The 20,669-nt window shown below is 39.2% G+C and overlaps 2 protein-coding genes across 2 annotated transcripts; one reads left to right on the top strand and one right to left on the bottom strand.

Moving 5' to 3' along the window:
- Window positions 1-642: 642 nt before the first annotated feature.
- On the bottom strand, window positions 643-6,932 carry lypc (ly6 domain containing, pigment cell). Its single transcript, XM_034160956.1, has 3 exons — window positions 6,533-6,932; window positions 4,424-4,543; window positions 643-2,252 (listed from the first exon to the last, which is right to left on the bottom strand). Exons 1-3 carry the CDS (start codon window positions 6,582-6,584, stop codon window positions 2,041-2,043), a joined length of 384 nt encoding a protein of 127 aa, XP_034016847.1. The 5' UTR covers window positions 6,585-6,932; the 3' UTR covers window positions 643-2,040.
- Window positions 6,933-12,932: 6,000 nt separating this feature from the next.
- ddah2 (dimethylarginine dimethylaminohydrolase 2) lies at window positions 12,933-20,622 on the top strand. Its single transcript, XM_034160267.1, has 6 exons — window positions 12,933-13,068; window positions 14,493-15,028; window positions 16,953-17,141; window positions 18,453-18,572; window positions 19,414-19,557; window positions 19,858-20,622. The coding sequence occupies exons 2-6, from the start codon at window positions 14,729-14,731 to the stop codon at window positions 19,975-19,977; spliced, it is 873 nt and encodes a 290-aa protein (XP_034016158.1). The 5' UTR covers window positions 12,933-13,068; window positions 14,493-14,728; the 3' UTR covers window positions 19,978-20,622.
- The last annotated feature ends 47 nt before the right edge of the window (window positions 20,623-20,669 follow it).

Here is a 20,669-nt window from a genome sequence, read left to right on the forward strand (position 1 = left end):
CTGAATCAGTATGCAAATAGACTTAAAGCTGCATGACAGATATGTTTGAGTTTATTTGAAATTTTTCTTTTTTTGTTTCCTTGCTGAGGTGATATGCACCAGCTCTGCCTCACCAGCCAATGTGACTTTTCTGGTTTGTCTGTAATCACAGACATACCACATCGATTAGATTAGCAAGAATTATTCTGCCGAGTGGGGGAAAAAATGCCTTTTATAATTAATGATAACAGAGGAAATCAGTTTATTCAAACACTTATTTTTAATCCCTGAGAGAGGCCGGGGTGGTCTGCGGACTTGGGCCTCGCTGTTTAAAGGCAGAGCTGAAAACAGTTACACAGACAGGAAACTATTTCAGTAGACTTGGCTTCCTCTTTTTGTCTTCTCACACCAGGCCTGAAATATTGTCAAGTTCCTTATGATATTATATGTAAAGCCGTCCTGCCATCAAATCATTTTCTTTTGCATTTCTTTGAATGCAGGATCTTTTTGTTGTTGTAATGGAGGATCAGGTTATAAGTGTATTGAATTTTCTGTCTATAAATAAGTGATGTCAGTTTTCAACTATGTAAGTGCTAAAAATACTTCTTTCCTCCAGCAGTACAATATTCTGCAAGGAAAGAATAATAGTTTTGGGTTTTTTTTATCAGCAGTTAGGCAAAACGGTAACATTAAATTGAAGGTTGTTCTTTTCTTCAGTATTTGAAGAGACTGTGCTATTTGTATTAAATTTCTTGAAGAGGAACTTAAAATTGAGCCATTGAGAAGAACTGGAAACAAAAAAATAACTGCAGCTTTTTTAAAGATTTAAGTACCTGCAAGACACTGTTTAAATTAATATTACAAAACTGTTGTCTTTTAATTTTGGAGCCTCGTTATATTATTTTTGTTATTTTGGGGTAAAACTTGTTTAAAAATATGGAACCTAAGTGTAATTTTTCCTAACTAAAAAGACAATCCTGTGCACTGTCCAGTGATAAGTTACATCTATTGTGAAAACTATTGTTGATTATCATTTTAATTAGACAAGAAAACTCCGCTCAAGCTTTGATGTACGCCAGACATGCAATTTTTCACTTGACTGAATTATTGTTCCGTCTGTATTTTATAATCAGCTTTGGGACCAAACTGCAGCTTTAATGTTCTGCAAGTTTGTTTAAAGTGATCGTATTATTCTCTCCAACTGTCTTCGTACATTTTTCAGGGAACATTTACTGTTACAATCCTTAAAATGCTTTTTTAATGATCAAAGTTTATCTTTTTTTTTTTATCTGAAATGTATTTTGTTTGTTGTGCTTTTCATTTCACTTCCTATGCTGTGCTTTTTCACCGAGTATTTTAGCTTTTTATTTCTTTTTTTGCACTTAAAACCCACAAAGTCAACAGTGGTGTGGAAATAAAAGCTTTAAATAACTTTAAATCAGCAATGCAAACAATCAAGCTCACATCAGTTTTATACATTACTGTTGTTCATTTATGATTATTACAATAAAAAAACAAGTAGTAGGTGGAGTGTTTTTATTCTAATTTTATTATTCACTACTGAAGCATTTCAGATTGTAATAGCATTGGGATTGTGAACACACAAATGGTTGGAGTTACTTTTTAAATTCATGAAAAATTGCACCATAAGAAAAAAAAATCTATATTTCTCTAATGTATTTAAAAGCCAGTGTTAGAGTATTATATTTAAAAATGTATAACTGTGTTAAGTGTTGTACTTTTACAGCTCGTATTTGTCCAGCTGTGACTTTTCTTTGTTTTTCCCTGTCATTTCAGGGCAGTAAATTCCTGCAACTATTAGAATAAAAAAAAGTGTCTTAGCTGTTTTTAGTCAGAATTTTTATAAAATATGAGAGGAAAATATTACACACTTACATAATCCTACACAATATCAGTGGAGTGCTAATATTTGCTGTGGCGTGCATGTGATTGTTATTAGAAATGAAGGAATTTTCCGTCCCTGTTAAGCGCGTACAGCTGGAAGTATTCATGTACATTTTTATGCACTTTTTTTTCTTTCCAGGTAATATCTGAGGCTGCTTAGGTCAGCAGCACGAAGTATGCAGGCAGCAGGCAGAGCAACACTCCTCCCCAGTAGAGGGCAGCAGCGGGCACAGCCCTGTTACACAGGTCTGTATCACAGCAGACATTTGTGAAGTTGAAGTAGATGCCTGCAGTGTATTTCTGTCCGCTCACGCCACACTGGGAGGGGATGGCACAACTCTTTTCATACAGCGTCAGCTGCAGTGCACCTAAGAGAGCATAGGAAGGAGCATGCATTAGGTTTCTTTGAGCTTCAGCATTAATGTGCACATAGACACACCCACATAACCCCATCTATTTCTGCTGATGACAGTGGGCTGAGATTGACCTACCAAGTCTTTCTGTCAGATGAGAGTTTTTGTCACAGGTGTTTTCCATGTGAGTAAAAAGCAGATACAAAACTGGTAAATATTTATGAGCTGCTTCCTCAACTCTGTTCCTTCACATTGTTTTATACAATGAGACTTTGTCTGTTAAATTGTGGCCACCAAGCCCTGGATTCTCGGGAAACGACCTAATCTCTGGCGGGGGGGAATCACACACACACTGCATTGCACATTTAGATAGATACAACCCCTGGCAAAAATTATGGAATCACCGGCCTCGGAGGATGTTCATTCAGTTGTTTAATTTTGTAGAAAAAAAGCAGATAACAGACATGACACAAAACTAAAGTAATTTTAAATGGCAACTTTCTGGCTTTAAGAAACACTATAAGAAATCAGGAAAAATAATTGTGGCAGTCAGTAACGGTTACTTTTTTAGACCAAGCAGAGGGAAAAAAAATATGGAATCACTCAATTCTGAGGAAAAAATTATGGAATCATGAAAAACAAAAGAATGCTCCAACACATCACTAGTATTTTGTTGCACCACCTCTGGCTTTTATAACAGCTTGCAGTCTCTGAGGCATGGACTTAATGAGTGACAAACAGTACTCTTCATCAATCTGGCTCCAACTTTCTCTGATTGCTGTTGCCAGATCAGCTTTGCAGGTTGGAGCCTTGTCATGGACCATTTTCTTCAACTTCCACCAAAGATTTTCAATTGGATTAAGATCCGGACTATTTATAGAGTTTTTGCTCTATGGCAAGATGCATTATCATCTTGAAAAATGATTTTTCATCTTCCCCAAACATCCTTTCAATTGATGGGATAAGAAAAGTGTCCAAAATATCAACGTAAACTTGTGCATTTATTGATGATGTAATGACAGCCATCTCCCCAGTGCCTTTACCTGACATGCAGCCCCATATCATCAATGACTGTGGAAATTTACATGTTCTCTTCAGGCAGTCATCTTTATAAATCTCATTGGAACGGCACCAAACAAAAGTTCAGCATCATCACCTTGCCCAATGCAGATTCGAGATTCATCACTGAATATGACTTTCATCCAGTCATCCACAGTCCACAATTGCTTTTCCTTAGCCCATTGTAACCTTGTTTTTTTCTGTTTAGGTGTTAATGATAGCTTTCTTTTTAGCTTTTCTGTATGTAAATCCCATTTCCTTTAGGTGGTTTCTTACAGTTCGGTCACAGACGTTGACTCCACTTTCCTCCCATTCGTTCCTCATTTGTTTTGTTGTGCATTTTCGATTTTTGAGACATATTAAGTTTTCTGTCTTGACGCTTTGATGTCTTCCTTGGTCTACCAGTATGTTTGCCTTTAACAACCTTCCCATGTTGTTTGTATTTGGTCCAGAGTTTAGACACAGCTGACTGAACAACCAACATCTTTTGCAACATTGCGTGATGATTTACCCTCTTTTAAGAGTTTGATAATCCTCTCCTTTGTTTCAATTGACATCTCTCGTGTTGGAGCCATGATTCATGTCAGTCCACTTGGTGCAACAGCTCTCCAAGGTGTGATCACTCCTTTTTAGATGCAGACTAACGAGCAGATCTGATTTGATGCAGGTGTTAGTTTTGGGGATGAAAATTTACAGGGTGATTCCATAATTTATTCCTCAGAATTGAGTGATTCCATATTTTTTTTTTCTCTCTGCTTGGTCTAAAAAAGTAACCGTTACTGACTGCCACAATTATTTTTCCTGATTTCTTATAGTGTTTCTTAAAGCCAGAAAGTTGCCATTTGAAATGATTCTAGTTTTGTGTCATGTCTGTGATCTGCTTTTTTCTACAAAATTAAACAACTGATTGAACATCCTCCGAGGCCGGTGATTCCATAATTATTGCCAGGGGTTAGATAGATCCTTTAATTATCATTATGCTTAAACATAACGAAATTCCTTTCGGAAGCTCTCTGCAATCAGTGTGAAAAAAGGGGGGAACACAGACAAATATGTACAGAAGATGTATATATACAATACAAGTACGAATGCAATACACATTAACAGAGACAAGCAGACAGCCTCACCGCGTGTTCCCGTTGCAGTACTTGACAGGCAGCGCTGCCCAGCGGGACATTCCTGAGGAAACTTCAGACAGTCCAGGGAAGAGATGGCAGGAAACACGCAGGTGTAACAGTGCAGGCAAGCTGAAGGAAATAATTACACATATTATACACATACACATTATATATTATGTCTTTTAAAACTAGAAGGCACTAGAGAGACTTTAATGATGAAATATTTAAATCATGATAAACCAGTTTGTAGGATCACATTTGTGGTTTAAAAAAAAAAAAACATAGAATGTACATCAACCCACTGGATATAAATCCAGATTTCTTCTTAAAAAATGTAAACACTACAATACGGGCAGTGCTTTCTAACCAGTACTCGTCAACCAACACCTCACATAAAGATAAGAACTGAATTTATTTAGTCTGTTGTGTTGGATCCAGTCTGTGGTTCCACACTGTATGTACAGTAGTGTTCAGAATAATAGTAGTGCTATGTGACTAAAAAGATTAATCCAGATTTTGAGTATATTTCTTATTGTTACATGGGAAACAAGGTACTAGTAGATTCAGTAGATTCTCACAAATCCAACAAGACCAAGCATTCATGATATGCACACTCTTAAGGCTATGAAATTGGGCTATTAGTTAAAAAAAAAAGTAGAAAAGGGGGTGTTCACAATAATAGTAGCATCTACTGTTGATGCTACAAACTCAATACTATTATGTTCAAACTGCTTTTTTTAGCAATCCTGTGAATCACTAAACTAGTATTTAGTTGTATAACCACAGTTTTTCATGATTTCTTCACATCTGCGAGGCATTCATTTTGTTGGTTTGGAACCAAGATTTTGCTAGTTTACTAGTGTGCTTGGGGTCATTGTCTTTTGAAACACCCATTTCAAGGGCATGTCCTCTTCAGCATAAGGCAGCATGACCTCGTCAAGTATTTTGACATATCCAAACTGATCCATGATACCTGGTATGCGATATATAGGCCCAGCACCATAGTAGGAGAAACATGCCCATATCATGATGCTTGCACCACCATTCTTCACTGTGAACTGTGGCTTGAATTCAGAGTTTGGGGGTCGTCTCACAAACTGTCTGCGGCCCTTGGACCCAAAAAACAATTTTACTCTCATCAGTCCACAAAATATTCCTCCATTTCTCTTTAGGCCAGTTGATGTGTTCTTTGGCAAATTGTAACCTCTTCTGCATGTCTTTTATTTAACAGAGGGACTCTGTGGGGGATTCTTGCAAATAAATTAGGTTCACACAGGTGTCTTCTGTCACAGCACTTACAGGTAACTCCAGACTGTCTTTGATCATCCTGGAGCTGATCAGTGGGTGAGCCTTTGCCATTCTGGTTATTCGTCTATCCATTTTGATGGTTGTTTTCTGTTTTCTTCAATGCGTCTCTGTTTTTTTTGTCCATTGGAGATCATTGTAGATGAATAGCCTATAATTTTTTGCACCTGCGTATAAGTTTCCCCCTCTCCAATCAACTTTTTAATCAAACTACGCTGTTCTTCTGAACAATTTCTTGAACGTCCCATTTTCCTCAGGCTTTCAAAGAGAAAGCATGTTGAACAGGTGCTGGCTTCATCCTTAAATAGGGTACACCTGATTCACTTCTGTTTGTTCCACAAAATTGATGAACTCACTGACTGAATGCCACACTACTATTATTGTGAACACCCCCTTTTCTACTTTTTGTTACTAATAGCCCAATTTCATAACCTTAAGAGTGTGCATATCATGAATGCTTGGTCTTGTTGGATTTGTGATAATCTACTGAATCTACTGGTACCTTGTTTCCCATGTAACAATAAGAAATATACTCAAAACCTGGATTAATCTTTTTAGTCACATAGCACTACTATTATTCTGAACACTACTGTATTCTTAAATGCTTAAACACAAAATCTAGAACAAGTCTTCATAAAAATTAATATTTCTCACATATAGGCTAAAGCAGAAAAAAAAGACTATTTTACAGAAATAAAAATCCAGAGGATAATTATCCTCTGGGAACGATTTCCTTAAATTGTCATGTTTAGATATTCTGTGCTTCTCTGTTAGGAAATACTCACAGAATTTGATTTTGTAGCTTTTACATACCTGCTAGAGGTAGATAACACACAAATACCAGTAGAATTTGTGAAGGAGACATCGTGCTTCCTGAAAGAAGTCCTGAATCTGTAAATTCTTCACGCTGGTTGCACTCTGGACAGTCCTTTCTGGGATGTCTCCAGTCTCACTGAACCCACAGCTGAAGGTGAGCTAATGCATCAGCCGACTTATTTGCAGATTCAATTACTGGATGTCTTGTCCGACCCTTTGCATTTGACATCCAGACCCACAGCTTTGCTTCTGCTGATGTTTCCACTGTTATTCACTGTGCTGACAGTCAGACCCCATGGATCATTTGGATTTTGAGCCTGTCACTTCAGCTCGGCCGCTCTTCTGGTTTGTTTTCTGGTTTGAATGCGTCGTCTCCGTCATAAGACATTAAACAGTATTTGGTGAGGAGGCGGTGAGGTTAGAGGTTAAGAATGTCATTTGAATTTTGTGTATGAGGTTATTGTTCCGCCTCGTACCACGAGTGGTGACAACGGCTACAAGTGGTTTTTGGTTAAACAAAGACAGCATTGGCCTAGTCGTAGCTAGGTGGGCTGATTTCAGTTTAAGCCCCTCTTGAAATACAGTCAGGTCCACAAATATTTGGATAGTGGCAATTTTGTGATTTTGCCTCTGTGCACCAGCACAATGGACATAAATTGAAACCATCAGTATGTGCTTGTAGAACTGACTTTCAGATTTTAATTCATCAGGTTAAACAAAAATATTATTTACATTCTTTATGTTGGAGTGGAATAGAGAAGGATTATATCATACAAGAAAACTGATCTAATCTAGGCTGAACTCTCCCCCTCGTGCTTTTGGGAAAACTGAAACTGAAATTTTATGTCTCTTTTTAAGAAAATCCATCTCTATGCCACTCCAGCCTGAAATTGTATAACTGGCAAAACTGACATTTTGTAATTACACAAAGATCCAAGTTGTTTGTGGTACTGGCTCTTCCTGTCTTACTCTATGGTTGTGAGACCTGGACACGAATCACTAAACTACACCAACAACTGGATATATTATAAAAAATATAGGAAAGTCTGGCAAAAAAAAAAAATCCACAGTTTAAAATAAAAATTGTGTATTAAAAACAATAACTTGAGGGTCTGTATTCAGTTTCCCAGATTGCCTTAGAATGCAGAAAAAAGGGATTTAGATTTTATAGTTTTGGGAGGGGACATGCCCTCGGACTTGGTTGGGGGAACACCCAACCAAGTCACAACCCCCCTTCATGTGAAGCTAGATCCGCCCCTGCCTGTTGTTATGACATTGTGTCTAATGAAAGGTTACGTGGGGAGACTCAGCTGACGCGCACTACGTGGACCCCAACGATTGGAACAATGAAGGGAAGATTCACATGTCGCCTGGATACATGACTGCTTTTTGCTGGTGGAGGTGGACTGGTGGTCAGGCTGGGTGGCACTCAGACTCACGGCGGTTCCATAAGGTGAACGATGAGTGATGCACAGCATATATCCTGTGATTAAAATTAAACCTGCAGACCTGGAAAGAAGAAATGTATAACAAAAGCAGACGATTCAGCCTGTAATTCTGTCGAGCGCGTCCATTTAAGTGAATTATCCTTCAGGCAGTAATGAGAGACGTGAGGGCAGCACACAGGACAGTCTGCTGACATCAGTCTTGTGATCAGACAAGTCAAATGTTCTCAGACAAAATAGGCTGTTTACCAGCTGATTAATTACACAGCACAGTTAAAAATCTGTCAAAATGCCTTATAAAGTTGTATTTTACACTTCGGTTCATTTACAGATTTGCTTTTTTATTTTCAAAAACAGGTTAATATATTGCAAAGATAAACAACTGCAACAGGAATTTACAAAATAAATGTGACAATTTGTTCAAGAATTGTATTTTAGCTCCTGCATGTTCTGATCATTAATCAGTTTCTCTCCAATTTTAAACTTGCACTCATCAATAAATGGTACCATGTGGTATCTAGAGGTACAGGCAGCATCACCTTAATTTTTGTTTTTTAAGAAATTAAAAGTTTATGAAAATGTATTTGCAACAACAAAAAAAAGGTTGAAAACTTTAAAGGATCTGCTCCTGAATTTACAAATGTTTCTGCAAATAATATTTTTTTACATATAGCAAGTAAAATAAGTAGTGAATGTGTGACCATTTTTCTCAGTAAATACGTAAGATGCTCGACATGAAATTTTCACAAGCTGTCTGTAACAACCCAAGTAATCCACACATACAAAGAACTCAAAACAAAAAAGAACATAAATTATGTGTAATAAAATAGAATGACACAAAGTACTGAACACACTTACTGAAATGTATTTAATACTTCGTACAAAAGCCTTTGTTGGTACAGATAGCTTCAAGACACCTGTATGGAAAATCTAGTCAACTGCATTGCTCATGTGTCCTTTTCAAACAGTCTTCAAATCTTGGGTTACATGGACCTCTTGTACAAACTCTGATCTTTAGTTCTTTCCATAGATTTTCTATTGGATTCAAAGCAGATGTTTGGCTGGGCTATTCTAGCAGCTTTATTTTAATTCTCAAACGAATTGAGAGTTTCCTTGGCTGTTTGGGTTCATTGTCCTGAAATGTCCACCCTCATTTTATCTTCATCATCCTGGTAGATGGCAGCAGAATGTCTGTGTACATTTTTCCATTCATCTAACCTTCAATTATATGATATGCTGAAAAACAGCCCCACACCATGATGTTCCCACCTCCAAATTTCATTGTTGGTATGGTGTTTTTGGGGTGATGTGCAATGCCATTTATGGTGTGTATTATGAAAGCCAAAGAGTTCTATTTTGGTCTCATCTGACCAGACTATATTCTCCCAGTATTTCACAGGCATGTCTAATTGGCAGGGTGGGGTGGACCCAAAAATTAAAATCCCTGTCGAATGCTGTTTCTGAACCCTCTATTCAGCAAAAAAGTGATTCAGCTAGATACATTCATACCAGATCATGATTTGACAAGTTATAGCAAAGGTATTATTACTTTTATAGCCACAGATGTTTCAAATATTCTGTTACTTGTCATCATAATGTCACAGTATCACATTAAAGATTGTACAAGTTCAAATTAATAAAAATAATAACAGAAAAAAAAAACAGGTTATAAAGTTTATTTCCTCTGTGGTGTAATTTTGGTAACATATGCATCCAAATCCAGGAAGTGGCAGCTAAAAATTTTAACATTTCTTGGAGGGTATCCCCCAAGACACCCCCCCCCCCTTAAATCTTTTTGCATCTCCCTTTCTTCAGGTGTTCAATACATTTTACCTTTGTCATTTCACATTATTACACATAATTTATGGACATCTATGGTTTGATTTCCTTGTATGTGTGGATTATTTTGGTTGTTACTGATGTGGTGGAAATTTCATGTCAATACCTTTACAAATGTCACCTTTACAAATATATTTGCTATGAAAAATGGTGACATGTTCAGTACTTATTTTACTTTATATATTTGATATAAAAAGTTAAAATGGTAGTAATATATCTTGTAATGCAATTACATATACAAAAAATAAATAAATGAAATGCTAATAATAGACACAGAAGGCAGCCACATCTGCACCTTACACATTTGACAGTCATGAAAATTAATTAATTGTGAAAGCATAACGTATGTTTGTGTGGTTCTGTGTTTCCTTGAGTTTGACCTTTCAAGGTCATCAACGATCATGTAACCAGTTAAAAAGGAGAATTTTGACTTCACATTAATCTTTAAGAAAGAATTGGGCCAAAGTTTTGACCAAAGACTGTGTGTGACCTTGATTTTGAGGTGTTTCTTCTCTAAATTAAATCACTTTGTCCTTGGCTGACCCTCAATCATTCCACTGTGTTTCTTCCAAATAAGATCAGGAGTCTTGAGTTATTTAATTAATTAATTCATAATTAATTCATGGATGGATACAAAAGGCCAATACCAAAAACAGACCCTCACGTGCTAGTTTTTTTTTTTTTCCTTTAATGAATTCAAATGTTTTGGGGGCAAGACTGCAAAAGCTTGGTCCCTCTTAGTCTTTAATGGCAAATTTGAGATTGAAATTTTACCAAATTCAAATTTATAACTGAAAACATTGTCCTGTATCTCACCCTAACTACAGCATTTATCACCTGTTACTTTTTTTTCCACCTGTGAATTAATTCCCGATCGTGTCAGCTGTAGTCGTCCGGTCGGAATGTGACAATAGCGGTTTTGTAATTTGGGGAAAGCGGGGTGAGGGCTGGGATGAAGCTGGAGATGCCGTGTTTGGTCTGGCTGCAGGGACAGATGGTGCTCTTTAATCCTGTCTGTCCCCACCCTCACCCCATCCCTCCCCCATCACTGCTTCTCTCCAGCCACACTCCGTTTGAGCTCCATTTTTGTTGATCCGTCCCAACTGTTGATGAACTCTGTTGGCTGCAGTGACTCAATCTCTTCAGCAGAAGGGAATGTTGTGCTTCCAGTTTATGTGCATGTACGCTTACACTCCCAGCATCCTGTTACATCATGTACGTGCAGCTACAGGGTGTAGTTTAGGCACAAATCCCTGATTTTCTTTTCCTTATTTTGGAGCTTTGAACCAAATAATGTAATTTTGTGATACATGATGAAAATTAGGAGCAGGTGTGGCTGAAATGACCTTGTTTGTCAGGTTTTTTTTTTTTGTTTTTTCCCGGTATTGCTTGTGACAGTTATTCCCTGCAACAAGCGCAGACATGTTCCGCAGGTGGTAGACAAGCTACATGTAAATTCAACCACGTGCTCCAAAATTGCATCATCCATACAGCATCTACCCACCATCCAGTAGGTGGCAGTGTTCAGCAGATGGAAGACATGACAATGGGAGAGTCCATAATCAAAACAAAGTTGTTTTTCAGCTTGATCTGGTGCATCCACATTAACCAACATCTCATGGGTTTGTCCTCATGCCCTTTTATTTTGATGAGTTACAAGATGGTAACATTTGTTGTTTTTAAGATATTGGTAAACATACTGGAGAGGGTGGACTCATTCTTTTTACATTTCTGTCACAACTGCTTAAAAAGTACAAATGCCATTTTTGAGTAAAATCATTGTTTTTTGAATTCATATGATTATTCATTGCTAACACCACCCACTGCCATGCTGATGCAGGAAGAAGAATATATTTAAATTTGTGTCTGATGAAGCCGTATTTATCCAACAGGCTGAAGGGGATCAAACGTCATTTGTCCCACATTTAAGAAAGCCAGATAACACAACATGTCAGGCTTAATCTGATTTATCTGAACACAAACTAAGGCAAACTGAAGATGACCAATGTGAAACTGATGGCTTTGATTGAGTGTTTTACCCTTTGTTACAATATTAGCAATCATGTAGAAAGCATACAGCTGTCTGTTTAGTTTTTAGTGGTACACAGTTAAAATCAACTTGCTGATCAGTAATCCATCATGGTAAACAATTCTACTGTTGTGTTTGTGTGTTTGTTTTGCCCCAAGCCATGCATTTAATGCTAACTGCAATAAAATATGCACAGTGGTGTGTTCACTTGTTGCAGCGAAGATCCGACAAAAGAGTGTCACATTCAGTTGGTTGAAAAATTCAACATAGTTTTAGCAGAATTCCTCTTTACGAAATAGTCACATTACATTAGCCTTCCTGATATGCTTTCAAGTAGCAGCAACATGATTTTAAAGGACTGGAAGATTTGAATGAGTATTTCTAACTTAGTTTCAATTATACAATTTGAAAATGGCTTCCACTAATGTCATATGTGTGCTTATAATGGTTTTAAATACACAACAATGTGGGAGAAAACAGTCTGATTATGTTAAACAGAAACATCTGATTTTAGATAAAGTGTTAACCTCATAGAAATACTGTAATCTGTCAGCAGTCCCGTAGAAGACATTAATCGACCATAAAAGACTAAGATTAAAAGACTAAATATGTTTAAATATTGGTGTAATTCTAACGTTACTTGGTTAATTTTTAAACATTGAACATAAAATGTGATTATACGTTTTAAAGGATTGTTCCACTTTAACATATCATTAACACGATGATTTTGTGCTGCTGCGCCGTTACTGTGGAAGGAATCTGATTACTCGCTGGTTGTAAATTAAATCCAAGTTGAATTGTGAACGGGACGTGAGTGGGTGGGGGAGCGCAGATGGAGAAGAGCTGCGTCAAGCTAAACGCAAATACGCGTAGAACGAGAAAAATAAAACCGGCGGTTTGTGTAAAACTCGCACTTTCCAAAATATCACTATCTCACGAATATATTTGTTGAGTTGTTAGTCTTTAATTTTCACCATCACAAATGTTGCATGGTATTCTCGACGTTTTACGAGCGCATATATGTTGATTTGGACTTGTGTGAACGGTTTTAGTGATCTTATTGTGAAGGGTATAACCGGAAGCGCGCTTATATACGCTGGGCTGCTCGACGCTGGTGGATCAGAGGGAAAACAGATCGGAGGGTAACGGGACTTGGGTCGGTTTGAGAATTAAAACAAAAACAACGAGGATCCGCAGTCGTGCGTGGACACTTTGAAAAGGTGGGTGGATGCACATTTATAGTGATACTTATTACTCATGCAACTTTTGTACGTGTTAGTGATGGTTTTGAGAACTATTTGCGGGTCTCTGGGCGGTGCACGCCTTCGAAGGTTTTGTAAGAAAGGATGTTCACTTAAAGCAATAAAGGAAAAACAAAAAGTCTATGGGATTCTTAAAAAAAAAAAACGACATCAAAAATGCCTTGAATGTGACACCCTTCCCCCCTGTTTTTGTGCTCTGTTTAATAATAATAATAATAAAAGTAATTTCCAGCACTTGTTGCCTAAGTTCTAAAGCAGATTTAGGAAACATCCTGTGTGGATCAGAACCAAAAGTCCCTCACTGCAGCCTCACGGTGACTGCTGTGATTTAAGGAAAATGATGAAAGGGCAATTGTCCCAAATTTAACCCGAGCCTGGAAAGAATTTGCAAGGCTGTTCCCTTTAATCCGACCTGCAGCAGTGCTCCTTTGTTTACTCTCAAGCTCAAATTTGGTCGTTTTTGCTGTTTGTATTTAAAGGGGTCATATTGTGCTGAATCCATGTTCATGTGTCTCACTGTTAAAATGCTTGCAGTTGCATGTTAAAGTTGTTGATTTCTGTGTGTGTGTGTGGGGGGGACAATGCAGAATTGAGGCCTGAGACAGCTCATTTTAGACTTCTGTGTATGCCAGACTCTGCCACTTAAAATTGTATTTAATGCATATCTGATTCAAATCCGATCTCGGTGACTGCCCACATTATTCAAAACAATTAAGTGACCAGATATGATCTGTGTATCCATGTGGCAATAAAACAGGCATTTGTAAGTAGGTTTTGATAATCAAGCAAACATTCATAAAAATAACTTCTGGATGAACCAGATTTACTTTGGGGTCACTATTGGAGTCAGTTCCTCATACTGTGACAGAGGATTAATTAAAAACCGGTTCACTGAGCCATAATTGCATTTCCATTCATGAGTTTTGTAGTAATTCTTTTTTTATTCCGCTCATTTAAACACAACTTAACAAATTTATATGCAAAAAAAAAAAAAAACACATGGGATTGAGATGATTAAAAGATGGACTGCACGTGATCAGCACCAAGCCCTGAAGATGTTCAACAGGAAGGAAAATCTATTTATGGCATTATGAAGTTAATCATAGAATATTAGAAAATGCTGTTTTGCAATATGGTGATTTGAGTGCAAGGTACTGGAAAAATCCACATCAGTCACTTGCAGAATCTGCAGTTCCACATCTATTATTTTCTTTAAATCTCATTTAATAAACCTGCCTTTGCCCTGAAATATTTCTACTTCTCTTGTACATTAATGTATTCTCTGACGGCCGGGGGAAAAAATGATCCTTGTAGTTTCCACTAAGCATAAAGCAGTTTGTATTTCTTTTGTCTGAGCTTGTTAATGAGTCCATCTCTCTTAGGCTGCAATCATCCAACCCGACCGCCGCTGCCACTGCTTTGCATCTGTAACAGTGGAGATGGAGGGAGTACTTAGTGAAGTCCTGAGATCATAGAAGAACGAAGGTGATCTGGATCTTCTGATGCATCCTCTTTGTTAAATTTCAAACCACAGGGACACTTTTTACAGCTCGCCTTTTGGAAGAACGTCCACGCTCACATTTTCTTTGTCAGGAAAACGCCCACAGTGCAATTACCCATGGCAAATGTGAGCTTGTATGGTCGCTTCACCCATGCTGTGGTTCGGGGCATCCCAGAGACTTTTGGGAAGACGGCTGGAGGTGAGAGTGAGAACGGGGAGATCTCTGTGGACTTGGCGAAGGCTCAGCGTCAGTTTGGTTGCCTAATGGGAGCCCTGCGGCAGAAGGTGGGCCTGCAGTTAATTGAGATCCCACCTGACCCCGAGCTACCAGAAAGCTGGAGGATAGATGACGTGGTGATCATCCAGGGAGACACGGCGCTCATCACAAGACCCTTCAAACAGCAGAGACGCAGTGAGGTAACGCCATGTACTGAAAAAAGTTACCTGCATCACCACTGTTCTCTTACACACATACGAGGGCTGTCAATAAAGTATAGGTCCTTTTTATTTTTTTCAAAAACTATATGGATTTCATTCATATGTTTTTACGTGAGACATGCTTGAACCCTCGTGCGCATGCGTGAGTTTTTCCACGGCTGTCGGTGACGTCATTCGCCTGTGAGCACTCCTTGTGGGAGGAGTCGTCCAGCCCCTCGTCGGAATTCCTTTGTCTGAGAAGTTGCTGAGAGACTGGCGCTTTGTTTGATCAAAACTTTTTTCTAAACCTGTGAGACACATCAAAGTGGACACAGTTCGAAAAATTAAGCTGGTTTTCAGTGAAATTTTTAACGGCTGATGAGAGATTTTAAGGTGATACTGTCGCTTTAAGGACTTCCCACGGTGCGAGACGTCGCGCAGCACTCTCAGGCGCCGTCGTCAGCCTGTTTCAAGCTGAAAACCTCCACATTTCAGGCTCTATTGATCCAGGACGTCGTGAGAGAGCAGAGAAGTTTCAGAAGAAGTCGGTTTCAGCATTTTATCCGGATATTCCACTGTTAAAGGAGATTTTTTTAATGAAAGACGTGCGCACGGGTCCGCGCGTCGGGACGCAGCCGGCGCGGTGCGGCGGCACAGGAAAAACACCTCCGTGTTGATAACCATTTGTAAAATCCAGGCGGCTTTTGATGGCTTTCAGTGGAGTGAGTATATGAGAAATTGTTTAACAGCTGGGCATGTTCCAACTTGTCCTTAAGGCTTCCAACAGAGGTGTTTTTCCTGTGGCGGAGCGTCGCGGCGGCTGCGAGCCGACGCTGCAATCCGTCCGCACGTCTTTCATTAAAAAAATCTCCTTTAACAGTGGAATATCCGGATAAAATGCTGAAACCGACTTCTTCTGAAACTTCTGTTCTCTCACGACGTCCTGGATCAATAGAGCCTGAAATGTGGAGGTTTTCAGCTTGAAACAGGCTGACGACGGCGCCTGGGAGCGCCGCACGACGTCTCGCTCCGTGGGAAGTCCTTAAAGCGACAGTATCACCTCAAAATCTCTCATCAGCCGTTAAAATTTTCACTGAAAACCAGCTTAATTTTTCGAACCGTGTCCACTTCGATGTGTCTCACAGGTTTAGAAAAAATTTTGATCAAACAAAGCGCCAGTCTCTCAGCAACTTCTCAGACAAAGGAATTCCGACGAGGGGCTGGACGACTCCTCCCACAAGGAGTGCTCACAGGTGAATGACGTCACCGACAGGCATGGAAAAACTCATGCATGTGCACGAGGGTTCAAGCATGTCTGACATAAAAACATATGAATGAAATCCATATAGTTTTTGAAAAAAATAAAAAGGACTTATACTTTATTGACAGACCTCGTATATTTAATTAGTTGCATTTGTTGTGGTGCATTCAGGTGATGATGGGAAAATCCAACATCTGAGATTAGAAATTTGGCTGTGAATTGACTTTTTTTTTTTTTTTTTTTTTTGCATGTTGCCACTTAACCTTCTCGGTGCTTAAGCCCTGATTTTACACATTTATACAGCCAATACCTATTTCCTATGCTCAGATTTAGCTGATTAATGGCATCCTAAGCAACACTCCCTCTGTGCTCTCAGCTTTTCTGTTGTATTTACATTCCCGGTCTGCCACCCATGCACATTGAGTTCATGTGCACATTTAGTCACTGCTGATCAACAGTCAAAATAGACATTCCAGATTACCGACAGATTCCCAGGAACATCGTTTCAAATTATACTTTAAAATCTGTCCCATAAACACTTTTTCGATTTTGTCTCCAGGAAGATTTGTGCAGGTTATTAATTGAAGAGCTTAATTAAGAATTTTGGACCTGTTGGAAGAATGCTGCTCTTTAATGAAGCTGAATGTTCTTGTCGTTCATCAGGCTGATGCAGTGAGGAGAGTGATGTTGGAGTTGAAGCTGACTGTGGTGGAAATGGGCACCGAGTTGGGCGACTCTGGTGGCGCCACGCTGGAGGGCAGCGACGTTCTCTTCACAGGGAGGGAATTCTTTGTCGGAATCTCCTCTCACACCAACCACAGGGGAGCAGAGGTGCTGGCAGACACTTTCAGGGTAAGGGCAACATCACAGTGATGAACACATGACTCTACAGTGTGTCAGCTGGAAGCTTTTAATAATGCATTCATCACACATGCACTGTTACATTGTTCCCATTCCAAAATTATTTTTGCATTGATTCGTTCATTTGGAAATGGCGGCCATTTTTATGCCGAAAATGTGCATTTTGCCTTGGGCTTTAATTAAGCCGGTGTCGCAGCTCGAACGGTCCCCCCGATGACGTGGTTCACAGATTAACTCCTCGTTTCTGCTTCAAACTGCACTCCAGTCATCATCTATCTCAACGACAGATATCTGAAGCTTTTGTACAACAATCATTTCCACATAAATTCAGGATTATTTGATCATAAAAAGTGGCAGAAGCAATCAGAGCGCGGCTAAACGAGCTGCTAGCTGATGTGTTCACTGCGCGTCCGACATTTCAAAGCATAACGGAATTTCGCGTTTCTGCTTAAAACAGCCTTGTTTCTGCTTAAAACTGACTTTAAAATGATTTAAGAGGTTTTACCTTTATCATCTGATGGTTAATAATCCCATTAATCCATTTGATTGCTTTGGGTGAAGAGACTCCGTCTCACACGTGCTGCTGTGGTCCAAAATGACCAAGGTTGGGTAGGATTACTTTGAAATGTAATCCAAAAGTAATCAGTTTACAAGTAATCCAAATGTATGTACATACATACATGTAATCCTCATGTATTCTTACCCAACCTTGGAAATGACGGACCATTTGGTCTGCATCACACTGATGTCATCAATCTAACGGTTCCTCCTTAAAAAAAAAAAAAAAAAAATCGTTCTGCCCTGCCTTCACTGCACAATGCACATGCATCATTTCTGAGCATCAGCAGTGATTCGATTATCACCTCATTTCTGCTTCAAACTGCACTCTGCTTGAGTCACAGAAATTTCTCCCACAGCACACACTAAAGTAGTTAACTTTGCCATGCCTTGGTGCACATTCATATTTTGCAGCGCTCTCATATTTACAAGCAATTTTTAATTGATAACTCATTTAATTCATCAAGAAACATTTGTATTCTTCAAAAAGTATTTTGTCAACCCATAGCAAAGATGCACTGGTAGATTTGAGACTGCTTCGATGAAATTATATTGCCGTATCAGCAATCTCCCCCCTTTATGATGTAATTTACACCTGGTTTAAAAAGCTTTACTCTATTAAGAGAAATTTTAGAAACTGGTTTCAAAATGCCGCTGCTGTTTTGGTTGGGAACTTTCTGCTTCCCATTATGAAATAAATTGCCCGCACACAATGCAAGACTGAGTTTGTCACCTTGTGTGTAGGACTTTGCAGTGTCCACCGTCCCAGTTTGTGGAGGCGCTCGACTGAACAACATCTGCTCCATGGGAGGCCCAGATACAATCATCATTGGTGACTCTGACGGCGCAAAGAGGACTCTCCGGGTGAGTTTTGTGATGACGCTAATGCAAAATAGTCAACCAGAACAGTAAAGGTGCCCTGACACGAGCATGTTTTTAAGTCACGCAACAGCACAACCCGTCGTGATGATCCCACCTGGACGGCATTCTTTGTTCTACCGGCTGCCATGCGCTGGATGCTGCATATATAAAAGAATTATTTTGTGGCGGATTAATCATTTTTTTCTGCAAATTGGCCTTTGAACACTGCTGTAATCACTTCCGGAATCAGGCTGCAGTCAGAGCAGTTTGCACACGTGCCTACCAACCTGCAGAATGCATTTTGAGTGGTCTAAAAAGGTAATTATTTGACTTGTTTTACATTATCATGGCTTGATAAAACAGTTGCGTGTTTTTTCCTTCTTGTCTGCAGCTGTTTAAGTATTTATCTTTTATAAGATTTAATTTCTTGTTATAATCCTTTGGATGAGCTGCGCTCTGATGTGACCCGTTGACGTCACCCCTCGCTCTGTTCACTTCATTTGCTCCACTTGATGAGCTGCATGTCCTGTTGGAGATTAGATTGCGCCATATAGCATGACAATTGTGCATGAAAGATTTTTTTGAACATTTCAAAATTCTGTGTGTGCAATAGCACACACCACTGCCCCTCTGGCATCCTGTCTGCACCAAAGGCAAGTTTACTCTCCAGCACGACACAGGTCGTACTGTTGCGTGAATCAAAAACATGCTCGTGACTTTAAATAAAAAGACTGAAAATTCAGGACTGATCAAAGCAGCCCCATAATCCGTTTAGTTTGCATGCATATATGTAACACCCTGACAGCATTAGTGTTTCTGGAGTGACTCGTATGTATTTCTGCAGATGATGGAACAGCTGACTGATCACCACTATGAAGTGCTCACTGTTCCAGAGGACTCTGCAGCAAACTGCATCTACATAAAAGGCCCGTCTAAGCGGGATTTCCTGCTCCACCGACCCACTGAGGAATGTCCTGACAGTATCTCTGTGAGTACAGCTGATGATTCAGAAAGCACAAGATGTCATTTAAGTGCAGTCAATCTGGTGCAGTCTTTCACTGTTTGAACTCTACCTTGTTAATGCTGCATTTTAAAAATATCTGCAAATCCATTCTTCCCTGAACTCTAAAATCACTGGAAAAATAACTTAAGCCTAGAGATGACACCTGTAAACTGCTCTGCTGCACAGAATTCCAGAGTGCATCAATGTTTCCTTGCATTAGCCAGTTCAATCTTTAGGCATGTCCAGGACTTTGTGCCAGCAATGAGCAACTTTTACTGTCTGCAGGCTTTCCACAAGCTCCAGGACTACACCCTCCTGCCCACGGCCTGCAGCGAACCCGCCAAACTCGGAGCGTCTCTCTCCTCTCTCTGCCTCCTCATCAACAGGAAGCACACGTACTTCTGAACCCACTGTTCCATTACAAACGCAGTCGAGTGCTAACAGCTTTTAGGACACGTTAACCACTTAAACAGCTGCTGCAGCGAAACATCCCCTCCGTCTGGCCCAAATGTAGCCGCTTATGCAGCATTCATGTTAATGGACCAAAAAAAACACCGTAAGAGGAATTACTGATTGTAGCAGCAGACCTACATAAGTGATAAGTAAACGATCGTCTTTGCACATTAACACAATGTTGTACCTGATTTCTCTCCATCGTCCCCTAAATGCTAAATTTCCTTCAATTAGTCTATCATTAACAGCTAGTTAGCACATGGTAAGCAAAAGTTTGACTTTGGAGCAGTAGTAAAGTGTCAGCATGTGAATGCAGCATTTAAGTAAATCAGCTTGTAACACTGGCTCCCCCTGTTGACAGCAATCTGCACCACCGACACAAACCAAGCTGACATCTTTAATGCTTCTTTGATTGAAACAATCACTACATTACGGTACATTGTTGTAGCAGTGCACCTGTTCTTAGTACAGTCAAACAGTTCTCTTGCTGACATATGTAGCGGGCAAGTGTAGAAATGCATTTTTGTTTTGGTGTAGCTTTTACATCGGAATTTGTATTGTTCACTGATGCTAATAAAAACTAATTTTGCTTTTCCAGATGCAGAGTGGAGGCTTGTGTTGTAGTAGGACATTAAATTTCAACC

This window comes from Thalassophryne amazonica, chromosome 20 (assembly GCF_902500255.1).
Source record: "Thalassophryne amazonica chromosome 20, fThaAma1.1, whole genome shotgun sequence".
In the NCBI taxonomy this organism is placed as follows: domain Eukaryota; kingdom Metazoa; phylum Chordata; class Actinopteri; order Batrachoidiformes; family Batrachoididae; genus Thalassophryne; species Thalassophryne amazonica.

Bases quoted from the DNA above. Each gene is read 5' to 3' on its own strand.
- lypc (XM_034160956.1), bottom strand. From the start codon at position 6,584: ATGTCTCCTTCACAAATTCTACTGGTATTTGTGTGTTATCTACCTCTA. The intron at 4,544-6,532 runs GTATGTAAAAGC...TATTTCCTTCAG, and splicing joins GTGTTATCTACCTCTAGCAG to CTTGCCTGCACTGTTACACC. The intron at 2,253-4,423 runs GTGAGGCTGTCT...ATGCTCTCTTAG, and splicing joins TACTGCAACGGGAACACGCG to GTGCACTGCAGCTGACGCTG.
- ddah2 (XM_034160267.1), top strand. From the start codon at position 14,729: ATGGCAAATGTGAGCTTGTATGGTCGCTTCACCCATGCTGTGGTTCGG. The intron at 17,142-18,452 runs GTAAGGGCAACA...CCTTGTGTGTAG, and splicing joins TGCTGGCAGACACTTTCAGG to GACTTTGCAGTGTCCACCGT. The intron at 19,558-19,857 runs GTGAGTACAGCT...TACTGTCTGCAG, and splicing joins AATGTCCTGACAGTATCTCT to GCTTTCCACAAGCTCCAGGA.